At 34.8% G+C, this 15,000-nt stretch overlaps 1 protein-coding gene across 50 annotated transcripts in view; it reads right to left on the reverse strand.

Moving 5' to 3' along the window:
* Positions 1-15,000, reverse strand: part of hth (homothorax) — a 643,335-nt gene that overhangs the window by 615,920 nt on the left and 12,415 nt on the right. For all 50 annotated transcript variants that reach the window (XM_067113408.1, XM_067113441.1, XM_067113439.1 and 47 more), the window contains exon 3: positions 2,262-2,403. In XM_067113408.1, coding sequence (XP_066969509.1) covers positions 2,262-2,403 — 142 coding nt within the window. The remainder of the gene's footprint in view (positions 1-2,261; positions 2,404-15,000) is intronic.

Raw genomic sequence — 15,000 nt, forward strand, 5'->3', positions numbered from 1 at the left:
TTGAAGTCCAAAGCCATAACAGAAAAGGTTGGCACACTAAAATTTTAGGAATGTTCTCTGGAAATCTCCTGATCTTAGTGTATTCCTAAGTACATTTAACGCATCGGGATAGGAATAGGAATATAAAATATAGGCCAAAGGCCAAGCGCTCAGACCTATGAGGTCATTCAGCGCTGAAACGGAAACTGAGAGTAGAAGGGTTTGAAAGGTGTAACAGGAGGAAAACATCGTAGTTGTGCTATGAGTCAATTGTTAGGAGTTGGTGGATGGCAAGATGCAAGAAAGATAATCATGAACGGAGGCACAGTAAAGGAATGAAAGAGGTTGCAGCTAGGGGCCGAAGGAACGCCGCAAAGAACCTAAAGTAATCGGAAACTTACAAAGTTCTGGTATGATACATTCTACCAAGACGTATTTTGCAATTATGCTAGCTTCAATCTCCTTTTTTCAGACGTGACATATATATATATATATATATATATATATATATATATATATATATATATATATATATATATATATATATATATATATATATATATATAATGTGTGTGTGTGCCAGTATACCTGTATATACATATCTATTGGAAAAGTCTTTAAAAACATCACTAGCAAAGCAGTTTACTAGCTTTAAAAAGTGTTACATTCAAGTTTTGTATGTACTGGTCTGCTCTACATAAAAGACGCGTTTTATTTTTTCAACGACGACTAGTCTTCAAAATTTTAAATTGAAACATGCTTCTGTCCAGTGAACATTCTTTGAATTAATCTTATATATTACAGAATCAAACTTCTTAAGCGCCAGAATGTTCTTTATTGCTTGTTAACGAAAGACAATCTTAAATAAACAGCTGGCTTTAATAAGATATACCGCATTCTAAGGGTAGCTGAGAATCATCTAGAAACGAAATGACACCGAAGTTGCAATGAAATGTAATGTTGAATCTTGAATATACAAAAAAATTTATTCAGTCTAAGCGACAGTGAATCCATTAAATCAAACTTATAAAAAAAGAAAAACCACTAAGTGTATATAACTTCCATTATAAAACTGAATCCTATAGCTTATGTATTATATATGAACCGACTTTTCCCAAAATGGTAAAAGACAGTTTTAAAAAATATATATTTCAATAAACCTTCTGTGAATTTATATTGGTACACAGGCTACCGTACCAAAAAAGTGTATATAACTTCAATAAAAAAAAGTGTACATAACTTCAATAATAAAAACTGAATCCTATATATATATGAACCGACATTTCCCAAAATGGTAAAAGACAGTTTTAAAAAATATATATTTCAATAAACCTTCTGTGAATATATATTTATACGTACAAAAAAAAAAAGCATTCTACTTATTTGGGTCAATGTGGCTGGTAGCGTCAAAAATCCCGGCGCATATAGGAACATCAATGATAAAAGGTGAAGTTCCTCCCCTTACCACATCCATCCAACCAAAACACTATAAAACAGCCGATTGAAAATGCAAAAGGTAGTTATCGGGTACTTATCCGTCATCAGCTGATTGGTGGGATGGGCCGCTGGCGAAATGTAGCTGTCATCCCGATGATGGAAGAATTAGCACTGGTTCGAGTTTTCTGGTATTCAATTTTTTCCCCTGGTTCTTCTTGTACTTCTGCACACTCCTTAGTAAAAGCAGGTAGAAGAGACGCCGCCGACGCCACGTTATCTACAGTATGTATTCGTATGTATTTATATATATAACGCGCCGTTTTTTCCAAGGCGCCCTTTTCCTCTTTCAACACTCTCAGCACTGCACAGACCATCATCCTTCGCGTCAGAATCACTCGTGGGGTTAATATTTTCAACGACAATCTACGATTACTTCGTTTGCTCTGAGAATTAACTACTTGATAAAATCTTGAACTTCAGGTCTTGGGGAAATTTCAAGCGACGCGATTATCAAACAACAACAGATTATACTTTTCTGCAAAGGAAAAATAATTAACATCTTGTGGACCACGCCTACAACAGCCTCCGAGATTTTTCTTTCGACACGCTCTCTCGGAGGCTGGGCCATCTCGAAAAACCCTTCCACGAACAGGAGAGAAGGGCAAGGCCAAGGAGGCGAGGACGTCCAAAGCAGCAGCAGAGGAATCATCATCATCGTCAGCGTCTTCTTCAGGCTTTGCGAAAAATGAAAAGAGAGAGAGAGAGAGAGAGAGAGAGAGAGAGAGAGAGAGACGATCTGACATAAACATTGCAGTGAGACGCTGTCGTCGCAGTTTTGTTCGCACCTGTTTGGAGAAGACAGCGATATCTTCGTTGAAGGACTCGGAGGAGCAGACGTCGCCGCCCGCGACTCCTGGTTCCCGTGGGGTACACGTCGCCAATTCGCACTTCTCGAAGATCAGCGCCAACAGCGGGAACAACGGGTGCCTGCCGACGAAACACAAACACAGCGTTCATTAATCATCTGTCCGAACGATGGGATGGGAAAAGGTTATATACATCGGGGTTGGGAAAGGTGGTAACAGCGTGTGATATCTACATCCTCTTGGCGTGTGACTACGGTACTTTGTAACATTTAGCAACTGACTGTTTGTCAAATTATTGTAGAAAATATCAGTATATCGACACACATTTTAATGACAAAATAAATGGTATACTGTGAAATTAATATTATTTAGAAAAGATGATAAATTCTGATACTACCATAGATACTATATAATATGAGGCTCAGAATATGATGTTACAGCAATTATCTCCAAGTACTGTAGAGTTAATTTAATCGGTAAGTTTGCCCAAAACAGTCTCAGTTGCAACAGAAAGGGGTATGAAAAATGTCTAAAGAAAATTATTAATAGCACTTCCTTCCTAACCTGGGTGCTAAAATAGAATCTTTCAAAATAAAGAAGAAAAGACATCTAAATCATATAGTATACATTTGTGTATTCATATGTGGATGTGGATAAAGTGTAAATACGGTACATGTACCAATTTCAAGGAATTCTAAAAGATATAACTGAACGACTTATACTTCTAAAACCTGCTCTAATATTTAGTTCATTACGAGAGAGAGAGAGAGAGAGAGAGAGAGAGAGAGAGAGAGAGAGAGAGAGAGAGAGAGAGAGAGAGAGAGAGAGAGAGAAACGTAAATCACACACATTTCACGGTTTGTTTAGAAAACGGTAACTGCAAATCATGAAACATAATAAAAACATTCTTTTGTTTTCATTATATTTTATGTTTTTTCATTATGTTTTTATTATATTTCATTATATTTTATCAAAAAATCCAGGAATACTGCTAATAATAATACTAATAATAATAAGGGCGACAAACAACAATAACAACAACAACAGAGCATAAATAACGAAAAGGCAGAGATAAATGACCAGTTAGAAAAAACACAACACAGTCCGTCGCGCCATCTATCACAGGAGTGTAACGTAAGAATACCAACACATGGGGGGGAAAAAGGGACAGGCCCCAGAGCTTGCAGAACCAAGTAGCGAAATGTTTTTAAACAAACACGTGTGCTTGCACAAGCCAAGAATCGGCACGATGATTAACCACGCGAAAGATGCGCCCAAAAAATCGAGAAAAGCAAAAGCATGTGTGTGTGTGTGTGTGTGTGTGTGCAACCCTTCTAGGGCGTTCAGCCTCCCCTAACTACGAACTGTTAAAAAGCAGAGATTTTCACTCTGGCGGGAATACACACACATAGGGCGCCCCTCCCCCCCTCCCCCAACATCCCCGCCCGTATCACTTCGGCAGAGTAATCCAATCTCTTAATCGACAGTTAAGGGCTTCTCTCTCTCTCTCTCTCTCTCTCTCTCTCTCTCGCCTTTCTATGGCCTCTCTCAACTATCAGCATCATCCCTAGTATCAATGTCGGATTCATCTTTCCCTATCTATCACTAATCAAAACCGCACCATTATTGCCCACGCTAGAGCTCCATTTTTCATTTTTCACTTTTTTTTTCTTTTTTTGGATAGGACACGGAGACTATTTCTCGCTCTCTAGCCCCCTTGCACTTTTCGCTGATGGGTGGATCACGGCCGTTTGCCATTTCATTATCGAGCAATTTCTTACAGCCATCGCCACCGACCCAATTCTGAACTGGTTGTCGTTGGGCGCAAGTGATACGCAACGTAACTTTAAGGACTTCTTATCTGAATTCGGGACTCATCTCCTTATACTGTCGGTTATGTGGTGTGATTTTATATATATATATATATAATATATATATATATATATATATATATATATATACTGTATATGTAATATAAAACACACACACAAATATAGTATATATACTTATACATTAATTACAGACGTAATTAGACACATACAAGTGTGAACTACTGACTACTGAGAGAGAGAGAGAGAGAGAGAGAGAGAGAGAGAGAGAGAGAGAGAGAGAGAGAGAGAGTGCTGCTACAAACCTTGATATATAACAAAATACGGTTCCTATCGAAAACGAAAACATTACTTACGGAGCTCCCTTTATAAATACAAGCAACAAATTCTGGATAAACAAGAAGTGCAAAAGTCACCAAGCCTGGACTATTACAAACACCTGTCTATCGCCCACCGGCTCCTGGCGAATTTGGGAATTATTAAACCAACATTAAATTAACAATGACTGCGCAGACCTACGCTAAATTGTCTAGTGCCAGTTTATAAACCTATAACTTCTAAGATATCGTTTATTAAGAAAGTTCTTTCGTTTTCATATTTGTTGTGTGGAATCCCCAAACAGCAACACTCGAAATACGCTGTCTTTTAAAGCAAAATAAATAAATAAATAAATAAATAAATAAAAAACTTAATCGTATTTTTCTATGATTTCTAATATACTGTCTGTCTTGCCTTACTAGGAAGGTGAGGCACACACCAGACGCCTATGGTTTTCTGCAAGTTTCAATAACGGTCATTTTTTTTTATGTGTTGCAATACAACTACGGAAATTTCTTGAAAAATTAGAAAGTCATTCCGACAGCAATATCACCAAAGGATGAACTTTCTTATTCCGAAAGACTTGCCTCTTTTAATACTGTCTGTAACCTTTGTCGCGTTGCTCTTGTTCACCTAAAAATCGTATTTGCAAAGAGCATCGTAATAACATCATTGACAGCAAACATAAAGCATACGGTGATTTCCAAATTCAAGACAAAAAAACACTCTTTGTGGTTAGGAAACCATCTAAGAACGAAAATAAATTCGGCCATTAAATGCAAATAGGAGTGATCCACTTCCAATAATAAAAAAAATTATAACTACGGACTTATACCCATCACCCATTTTGAAACAAAAAATGCACAGGTGTTTCTGCAATTACGCAGAATTTTCATCATAATTATTTCCATAAGCAACACCAATTTCGGTACAGGTTAAGGAAACCAAATTCCAATGACAGTTTTCTACAAGTAGACCTATGTATAAAATTCAATGTCAAAGAAAACCAAATTCAAATGACATTTTCTGCAAGTAGACCTATGTATAAAATTCAATGCCAAAGAAAACCAAATTCAAATGACATTTTCTGCAAGTAGGCCTATGTATAAAACTCAATGTCTTAAAAATGTCTTTATTCAAAACTACCAAATAGTACATTATAAATCTTTAGAATCTATTTCTAATGCACCATACGCATTCCACCCTACAATCTATATACAAGACCGAAGAAATTTCCTTAACAGACAAGGAAACAGGCCGTCGTTTTTTTTTTTTTTTTTTTTAACGTCTGGGGCGGAATGCCTATGAGTAGCTGGCAGCGATGAACTAATTATGTAGACTAGTAGTGGAGGACTGATTTTAATGACACCTGCAGGCCCTACGGCCACGTCCGTGTCAACAGCAGCAGACGCCAGATGCACACCACGCTAAAACAACCAACAAGGGTAAAGGCGATGACGCTAAGGACGTCGGAAGACAACGTGCCTCATATTTTTATATATATTATATCATATCATTTATCATATATATATATATATATATATATATATATATATATATATATATATATATATATATATATATATATACACACATATATATATACTGTATATATTATATACATACATATCATATATATATATATATATATATATATATATATATATATATATATATATATATATATATATATATATATATATACATATACACACACGATATGATGTGTGTAAAATATACTTCAATACTCAAAGCGCTCTACGATTCAAAAAAGAACTGATTAATACAATTCCAAATGATCCTTAATAAATCTTTTGCATATTTTCAGATCTATGCAACGGAAAATATTAGAACATTGCCATTGGCTACTATATATAAATATATTTAAATATATATATATATATATATATATATATATATATATATATATATATATATATATATATATAGCCTATGTAAATTTATGCAGACAGATACAAGAGATAACATGCTATTCTGTCACTATCGATAACAACATGACGGCAACCTATGATAAACACACTCAAGCCCCCACCGACCGGCAACGGCTCCAAGTGCTACGAAGACGACGATGACGATGACGATGACGACGACGACAACGGCGAAAGCCATAATTTATCAGAAGTCGCCGGAGACGACACGGGGGCCTTGCCGTAAATCATGAGATCCATCAGGGCCCCTTTTAAAAGAAGTTCAAGAAGAGCTAATTACCATCTGACCAACTAACTACCAGCACGGCCCTAATTATGACTCGGCTCATATATCACCGCACGATGGATGTATACTTTCGTCCGTTCGCAGACCCAAAACAACTCGTTTGCTCCCCAAGAGAGAGAGAGAGAGAGAGAGAGAGAGAGAGAGAGAGAGAGAGAGAGAGAGAGAGAGAGAGAGGTGTGAACGGTTGGAAATCTATGTCTCTCGCTCTTCTGTCAAAAATCGAATTTCCTCCTCAGGGTTTTCTCCTCGCGAAAAAATTTAGCTGCCTTTATATAAAAATGGGAAAAAGCACGTTAAAACGAAGAAGAAGATAAGGAAGAGATCCTCACTCAAAGAAATGAATTAATAAGGGTGGAAGAAAGAAGCTTTGCAACTCTGCCTCTCGCCAATGGCGACACATTTCAGTACAAGTGTAAGAAGCCGATTACCTGATTTATCCTTTTATCTCGTGCATCTAAACCGTGTGTATTGTATCGTCTCTACTTTGTATATTCCATGTATATGGCCTTGAGATGAAATGAACGATATCATCATCATCATTAGATAAAAAGGCCTAACTAGGTGAACGAAAATATTAATATACAAACCTAATCACCCATAAAAAGTCGATAAACGATAAAGATATCGGTGTCTTAAAACATAGGTAGCCTACACACAGACACACACACACAAAAAAAAGCAAAGTCGGTGAAAAATATAAAGTTCAACGCTGTATCAGCAACTTCCCTAAAGCCGACTCGTACTACACATTATCAAGGAATTATCCATATCAAAAGTAATCTTAATATTAATCTAAAATATCAAGAATACGGCATTACACTACTAGTGTAATCACCATCGCACTGCTTTGAAAAATAGCGCACGAACCGGGTAAAGGATATTATTATTATTATTAATATTATTATTATTATTCACGCTATGCACACATTTTCATGGAACTAACAGAACTACCATAAATCCTGCGATAAGATAGCATAGCACAGCTGCAGGAACTCAGTAAATCAAAGGGTATTTAATCCTTGTAATAAAGGACAAACATCGGCTACAACCAATTTTAAAAGAAAATATCAAATAACAGAAACTTTGACAACAAATACAAATCTGTAAAATTATTATCAGTACAGAAAATTGATAGGTAACATTCGCCGGACATATGTGCATACAACTTGCCAACAAGGAAAATTTTTACAATAACTATTTTTATCACCAGTTGCTTCATAAAATCAATTAATTTCTTTCTCAGTGCCAGGTTTCCAACCAAAGTTAAAGGAAAAAGATGCTCGGGACTTATCAGTATCTACCACATGGGTAGTCAAAAAACAAATGTATCGCACTAAGATTTATACCTGCGATTCAAAAACCGAGCAAATGTTTCGGGAAATAGATATGAAAATGGGTTTACTTATTTTAATGAACGTCAATAATAATAATAATATTGATAATAAAAAATTCTATTTTCTTCCGAGTTCGCATACATTTTTCCAATAATGATTTCAGACTAAGAAAGATCCTTTTGCTATCATAAAGATGGTACCAGGAGCTACCGTACGCTATGAGCAATGTTTGACATAAAGTGTTGTAAGTAGGAATGCGCGTAACGTGTATATTCGTATGCATGCTAATAATAATAATAATAATAATAATAATAATAATAATAATAATAATAATAACTGAGAAACAAATCCACAGTTATGTATATATACTGTACATATGTTTAAAGATAAAACTGTACCGATAGCTTTCGGGAACCTGTTCGGTTCCCAACAGATACCCGAAAGCTATCTGTACAGTTTATCTTTAAATATGTTTACATAATACATAACTGTGGATTTGTCTCTCCATTGTAAGACTCATGCTACTATGAGTATTCTTTAATAATAATAATAATAATAATAATAATAATAATATAATAATAATAATAATAATCTGTAGGTATGGTGACTACGATTCTGTAGAGATTTCTCTTTGAGAGATGGAATTTCAGTGACTTGTTAAGGAAATAATAACAGTAATACCACTACTTTAAAAACGCGTAAATGGTTTATGGAGAACTGGTACACGCAGTTTTGCTTCAACGTTCGAAAAGCCAAAGGCAAAAAGATTTGTACGCCTCAAGAAAATAATTTCATATGAACAGGAGCAATAATAATACTGCGGTAGGAGACCGTCTTCCATAAGTGACACTGATGCAGCGATAATAATAATAATAATAATAATAATAATAATAATAATAATAATAAGTATAAGTATGTATGCCTCGCCACCTCGTCTTCAAGACGACTCAGTAACGCTGCATACCAGGACGGACAGATCGTCCAGGGCATCAGAAATCTCTCCCAAAAACATCGTCCTTCAGGACGGATTGACACTTGCCCGAGAAGTCCCTCTTAATACTCTGTCAACGGCAGGTAAAGGCCAAGTTAACAGCACGGACAATGGGGTCGTTTAATAACCCTTTGTTAGCAGCTAACCGACGGCTGTTAAAAGCATGTTCACTGGGTCTTCATTCAGTCCGCACTTCAGACTACACGAAGTGACGGCCATCTTCCTCGTGCAGCATCCACATTCGGGATGAGCATCCTAAAGGTGTAGTGAGAAGCATCATCTCGGACGCGGCTAAACTTTTCCACATTTAAAGAGGAAAGAGGGTCGCTGTGCAGATCATGCATTATGAGCGCACTTTATGACTGTCATTATGGTCATATAAAAGATTTAGTCACGTGGAACACGGAAACCAGAAAAAAAAACAAATAATAATAAATATGGACACACAAAACTTACACGTATAAGTAAACAGAAAGTTAGAATATTAATGCAATGGTACATATCGCTTTGAAGCTAACAGCCTGGGCCAATGACAATCTGACTGCAGTACCAAAGACGAAATGCTTGGGAACGTAAATTTTCAATTCGGAGGAAGACGCTGTTAAGAAATATTGTCTTGACGCATTACGTTGAAACGATGTTACATATTCAGCACTGACCATTACCATTCGAATACAAATAATCACGAGCCAGGAAGGAAATCCATACAAATTACGAGCGTCATGAACGGTGAGAAAAAACTACAAAGAAACACAGAAACATCATATACGCACACTCCCGCAGGCATTACCTGATACAATTTAGCCGCTAATTATCTCTGAAATCCTGAAAGAACGAGACAAAAAAAAAAATACAAAAAAAAAAAAAATGCAGGAGACAAAGACACCAACTGGGAGCCAGAACCAAAACCAAGCGACGTGAAACCAATTGATAGGAATGACAACCAAATTACTACGCGGAAAGTCATGATCATCGACTCGCTCGCTGGAGATAATGACGGTAAATGAATTAAAATAAAAATTGCGGATAAAATACGGGGGCCCGCAGACGGCGTACAAATCCCCCGCAAAAAACGCCAGACGATAAAAAGCGAAAATAATGTGCAGTCCGTGCTCTTGCGCGCTCGTTCCCACTGTTTTTACATCTTTTCATTACGCTCATCTACGGCCATTAAAGTTCAACAGGTCTTATGCCACAATGCTCTCTCTCTCTCTCTCTGTCTCTGTGCTGTTTAGGAAGGTCCTCTACTCCGTCTCTCTCTCCCTCTCTCTAAATACATTCTTAGTATTGCTCTTCCACCCTTAATCCTACCCCGCAACCTTTTTTTCTCTCTCCTTAAAAATTATATATGTATTCAATCACGTTATCCGTCTCCATTATACGGGATTTTTTTTTTATCTAATGCGTCCAACCTTCCCGATGGTATATCACTTCTCCGAAGCATTCCAATCAACCTTCGTTAAGTTGTAACCATACAAAACCAACCATGTTATATATACATATAGCCTATATATGTATGTGTACACACACGCACACACACATTATATATATATATATATATATATATATATATATATATATATATATATATATATATATATATATATATATATATATATATATATATATATTATATTTGTTTATTAACAGGAATGGGCCGAATATTTTTTTCGCTCTCCGTCCATTTCCACGATTATCGTATTATTCTTCTCACCTCTACTTTAGTCCCTTTAGAATTAAGCTTACTTTCTCTCTGTTCTCTCTCTCGCTTTCCTTCGTTCTCTTGTCTTTTCTTCTCTCGCTTTCCCTTTCTCAGCTTTCTTTATCTGTCTCCCCTTTCTTCTCGTTCTTCCTCCTAAATTACCTGCTGGCCATATTCGGAGAACTGACCACGGTGACTTATGCTGCCGCTTGCCCATGGGGTAGGGAGGGGAGGAAAGGTAAAAAGGGAAGGTTAAGAAGAGAGAAGGGAAGGGGGAGGGGGGGAATGAGCAACCGTGGATGGAGAAACGCCGAGGATGACAGAAAGGGAAAGAGAGAGAGAGAGAGAACTGAAGAAGAAAAGCAGAGAGAGAGAGAGAGAGAGAGAGAGAGAGAGAGAGAGAAAAATGGAGACATCTAGTCAAAACACGGATAATACTATCGTCGATATATATATATATATATATATATATATATATATATATATATATATATATATATATATGTATGTACATATATATATATATGTAGATACATACATACATATATATGTATGTATGTACACATACATACATAACATATACATACATACACATACATACACATATACATATATATATATATATATATATATATATATATATATATATATATATATATATGACAACACGCGCTCACAATCCTATCCAAACTCAAGTGCTATTTACAATGAAGTGTGACACGCTAAAATCCAGTGAGAATGGCAACGGTTACTATAACTAGCTATCCATTTCCTAAAATTCAATCCTACATACGGTTATAGGCATATAACTCTCAAACACTCCTGGAGAGATAACCGTTCTGACGTCAAATTCACTATAAAGGTCTGAACATCGCTCTTAGGAGGCCCACAAAAATCACCAAGACCAAATCTGATAAATCGCATTCAAACTGGAAAGCGGTATTATTATTATTATTATTATTATTGAGAAGAAGAACTCTATTCATATTGAACAAGCCCACGGGAGTTCATTTGAGAAATTGAAAGACGCAATAGAAGGTAACGGGAAATACAAAAAGAAGATAGGAGTTATTAGAAAAGAAAAAATCAAATAACAAATTGAACAAAAAAATAGATGAAAATGTAGGTAAACTATAAAAATACAAGGAGAATTTCCTTAGGGTAGTCCTGACGAACAAACGTCGTAATAAAACTGAAAAGTTGCCATGGAGTTTCTCCAAAGACCGAGGGATTCATATCACTATTAATAAAGCACAAAGAATCATATCCAAGCAATAAAATACATCGCTACGTTAAGGAAAAATAAGAACAATTAATTAGCTTTCCTTCGGGTCTCATCTATGCAAGACTGAAGTTCCACGGAAATTATATTAACTTATATATATAGATATCAAGCCGCAAAAAAATTGAGTATGCATACTTTTACCACAACGGGGTACAAACTCGAGTTATTCAGAAATAGTTATAGAAAATTACTTCACGAAAATCGGCTAAAGCTGTAATAAGCCTGATTAAGGAATAAAAAAAATATTGTACACAATGGCATCGCAACTACCTTGTTAACCTAGCGCCGAGAACAGAGTACTGGCTAAACAGTTTGTAATTCTAAAAAAAGTTTTTATCAAATCTTCCCATCTTATAATATTCACTTATTAGAAACTACAGATTAATTCACGTTTGCTTTACCTCTCTGATAGAAGTATCACATGACATAGGTAAAAGGTATAGTCAATAAATTAAAGAAAGGACTGACTGTTCATTCTGCTTAGGCCTAATGTTTCTAAGGTAACGAGGTCTGCTAACAAATAATATATATATATATATATATATATATATATATATATATATATATATATATATATATATATATATATATATATATATACATACACAGTATATGTGTGTGTGTGTGTGTGTAGGTTATAAAGAGAATATCGAAAACTGAAAATAAAAATAGAAAAATTCCGTCTAAATAAAATAACTGTAAAAATTAATTACAACCAAATTTCTTTGGCTACGATCTACACAAAAAACCCAAGAAAGAAATTGGAGAAGAAAATAACAGCATACGGAACATAATTAATTCACAATAATGAACAAGTGTGAAAAAATCCAGACAAATCTTCGCCCCAAAATTCTTGTACACGAAAACTTTTCCTTCTTAAATTATGTCTAATTTATCAAATAACTTTTGGCTAATTTATCAAATTTTTCAACAGTACACACCAGCTTATCCCACTAACTTACGTGATCGCTAAGTACATTAAAATACAGAGAATTTATCACCATTTATTATCTTACAAATATCCTGCCCTTTATTACTAGAATCGCTAATAAACTTGGCAGAAAAATATTACATGAATTCTACGGTGATACGGCAAACTTTAAAAATCTTACTTTGCAAATCTAATTTACTTTCTAAGAGACATAAAGATATTAATACGGGTTTCAACATTTCACGAGAAACTATACCACTCACAACAGTAAGACAGTTATAACAGTAAGACACTTATAACAACGACCCCCAGTCTCCTAGGAATTTTATTCCTGGCGTTACCAAATTCCGCAATAATCTTCACAAATCGCGTAGTTGAATCACTGGACTTAAGTAGTACAAACTTGGTTCGAATGATCTCTCGTTCAGCAGGGAGAAAATGTCTCATTTCATAGTTCGTTTATTATCAACTTCATTTTCTGTTATCTACATTAATTGTTTGTCTGTGCTATTTATTTCTTATAATTTTTTCGTTGCTTCGTTATTTCTTTTTCCCGTAAAATTAACTAGTTTCGTTACTGGGATTATTGGGTTTGTAGCGTTTTGCTTCTGGGACTAGAGTTGCAGCTTGGATTGTAATAATAATAATAATAATAATAATAATAATAATATAATAATAATAATAATATATATATATATATATATATATATATATATATATAATGGATATATATATATATAATATATAAATATAATATATATATAATGAATAATGTTAATCAAAAGAATTATAAAGCACTGCTAAATTACGTAGAGAATAATCACGATTACTAAATAATTTATCAAAAATAATTTTATAGCACTGAATATTCACTACCCAATAATCACGATTACTACTATAATCACACGCTTTCTTCTTTTTTATGTAAAATATAAAATCAATAAACAATAATTGTTTGTCTGAAAATTACGTACTTAAACAGCAAAATATAAAAAAAAAAATTCAATGTTATCAAGAATAAGAGAGAGAACAGAATACAAATTTAGGTAAAGGCAGAAAAATACAAAAGCCCATTTGAAAGCCATACAAATAAACAAAAATTCTGCATACAATAATTTCAGTCTTTAAAAGAGCGTAACAAAATGGCTTCTATGGAATAAATATAGTAGGCAATACCTACAGCATTTCACTTTGTTTAAATATAAGCAAAACGGAATTAGATCTACACAGCATATGACAGGGATCGTGTTAATCTCATATTCTACAGTTTTGAGAAAAGTAACACTTAACCGACGAAGATAAAAAGTTTCCGCCACCACGATCAGAAATGGCTAATCAACCGTATACTACTATTTGTTCTGGGATAAGCTCTCACTTATCATTGCTCTTTTAAAAGAGAAAGAAAAAGAGATAAATATACGGGTAATTTAAAGCTTTATCACTCGCATGTGTGTATACGAGCGGTCGCCGGCGCTTCTTGGTAAACAAGGACCTCATGAACATCGGAAATAACAATGCATAACACGACGGGCCGACCAGTAACAATAAGCGTTGACCTTCCGGCATTCACACCGATTCCCTACATTAGGAGGTTTTCAGAATTACGCATTTCAAAGAACAGCATAATGTATGTCCAGGGTTTCTATCTATCTATCTATCTACACACACACACACACACACATATATATATATATATATATATATATATATATATATATATATATATATATATATATATATATATATATATAATGAGAAACAGAGAAAGTTACCGTGCGCATATAAAATTTTGAAAGCAATGACGACACAAGCAAAGAATATCCCAACCCCTATCTATCTATATATATATATATATATATATATATATATATATATATATATATATATATATATATACATATAATAACGTAAATATAATATACGAAATAATAAGAAAGCTACGCAAGTAAAATTTCAAAGCAACGGCACCACAAGCAAGGGAATATCCCACCTCCCCATACATTCACCTTTCCCATGTGCAAATAAGAAAAACGGAAAACCTAAACCAAATCACCGTGGACACTCTCTACGCCGGTCAACAACGAGGCGTCGTC

This window comes from Macrobrachium rosenbergii, chromosome 12 (assembly GCF_040412425.1).
Source record: "Macrobrachium rosenbergii isolate ZJJX-2024 chromosome 12, ASM4041242v1, whole genome shotgun sequence".
NCBI classification, from domain to species: Eukaryota; Metazoa; Arthropoda; class Malacostraca; order Decapoda; family Palaemonidae; genus Macrobrachium; species Macrobrachium rosenbergii.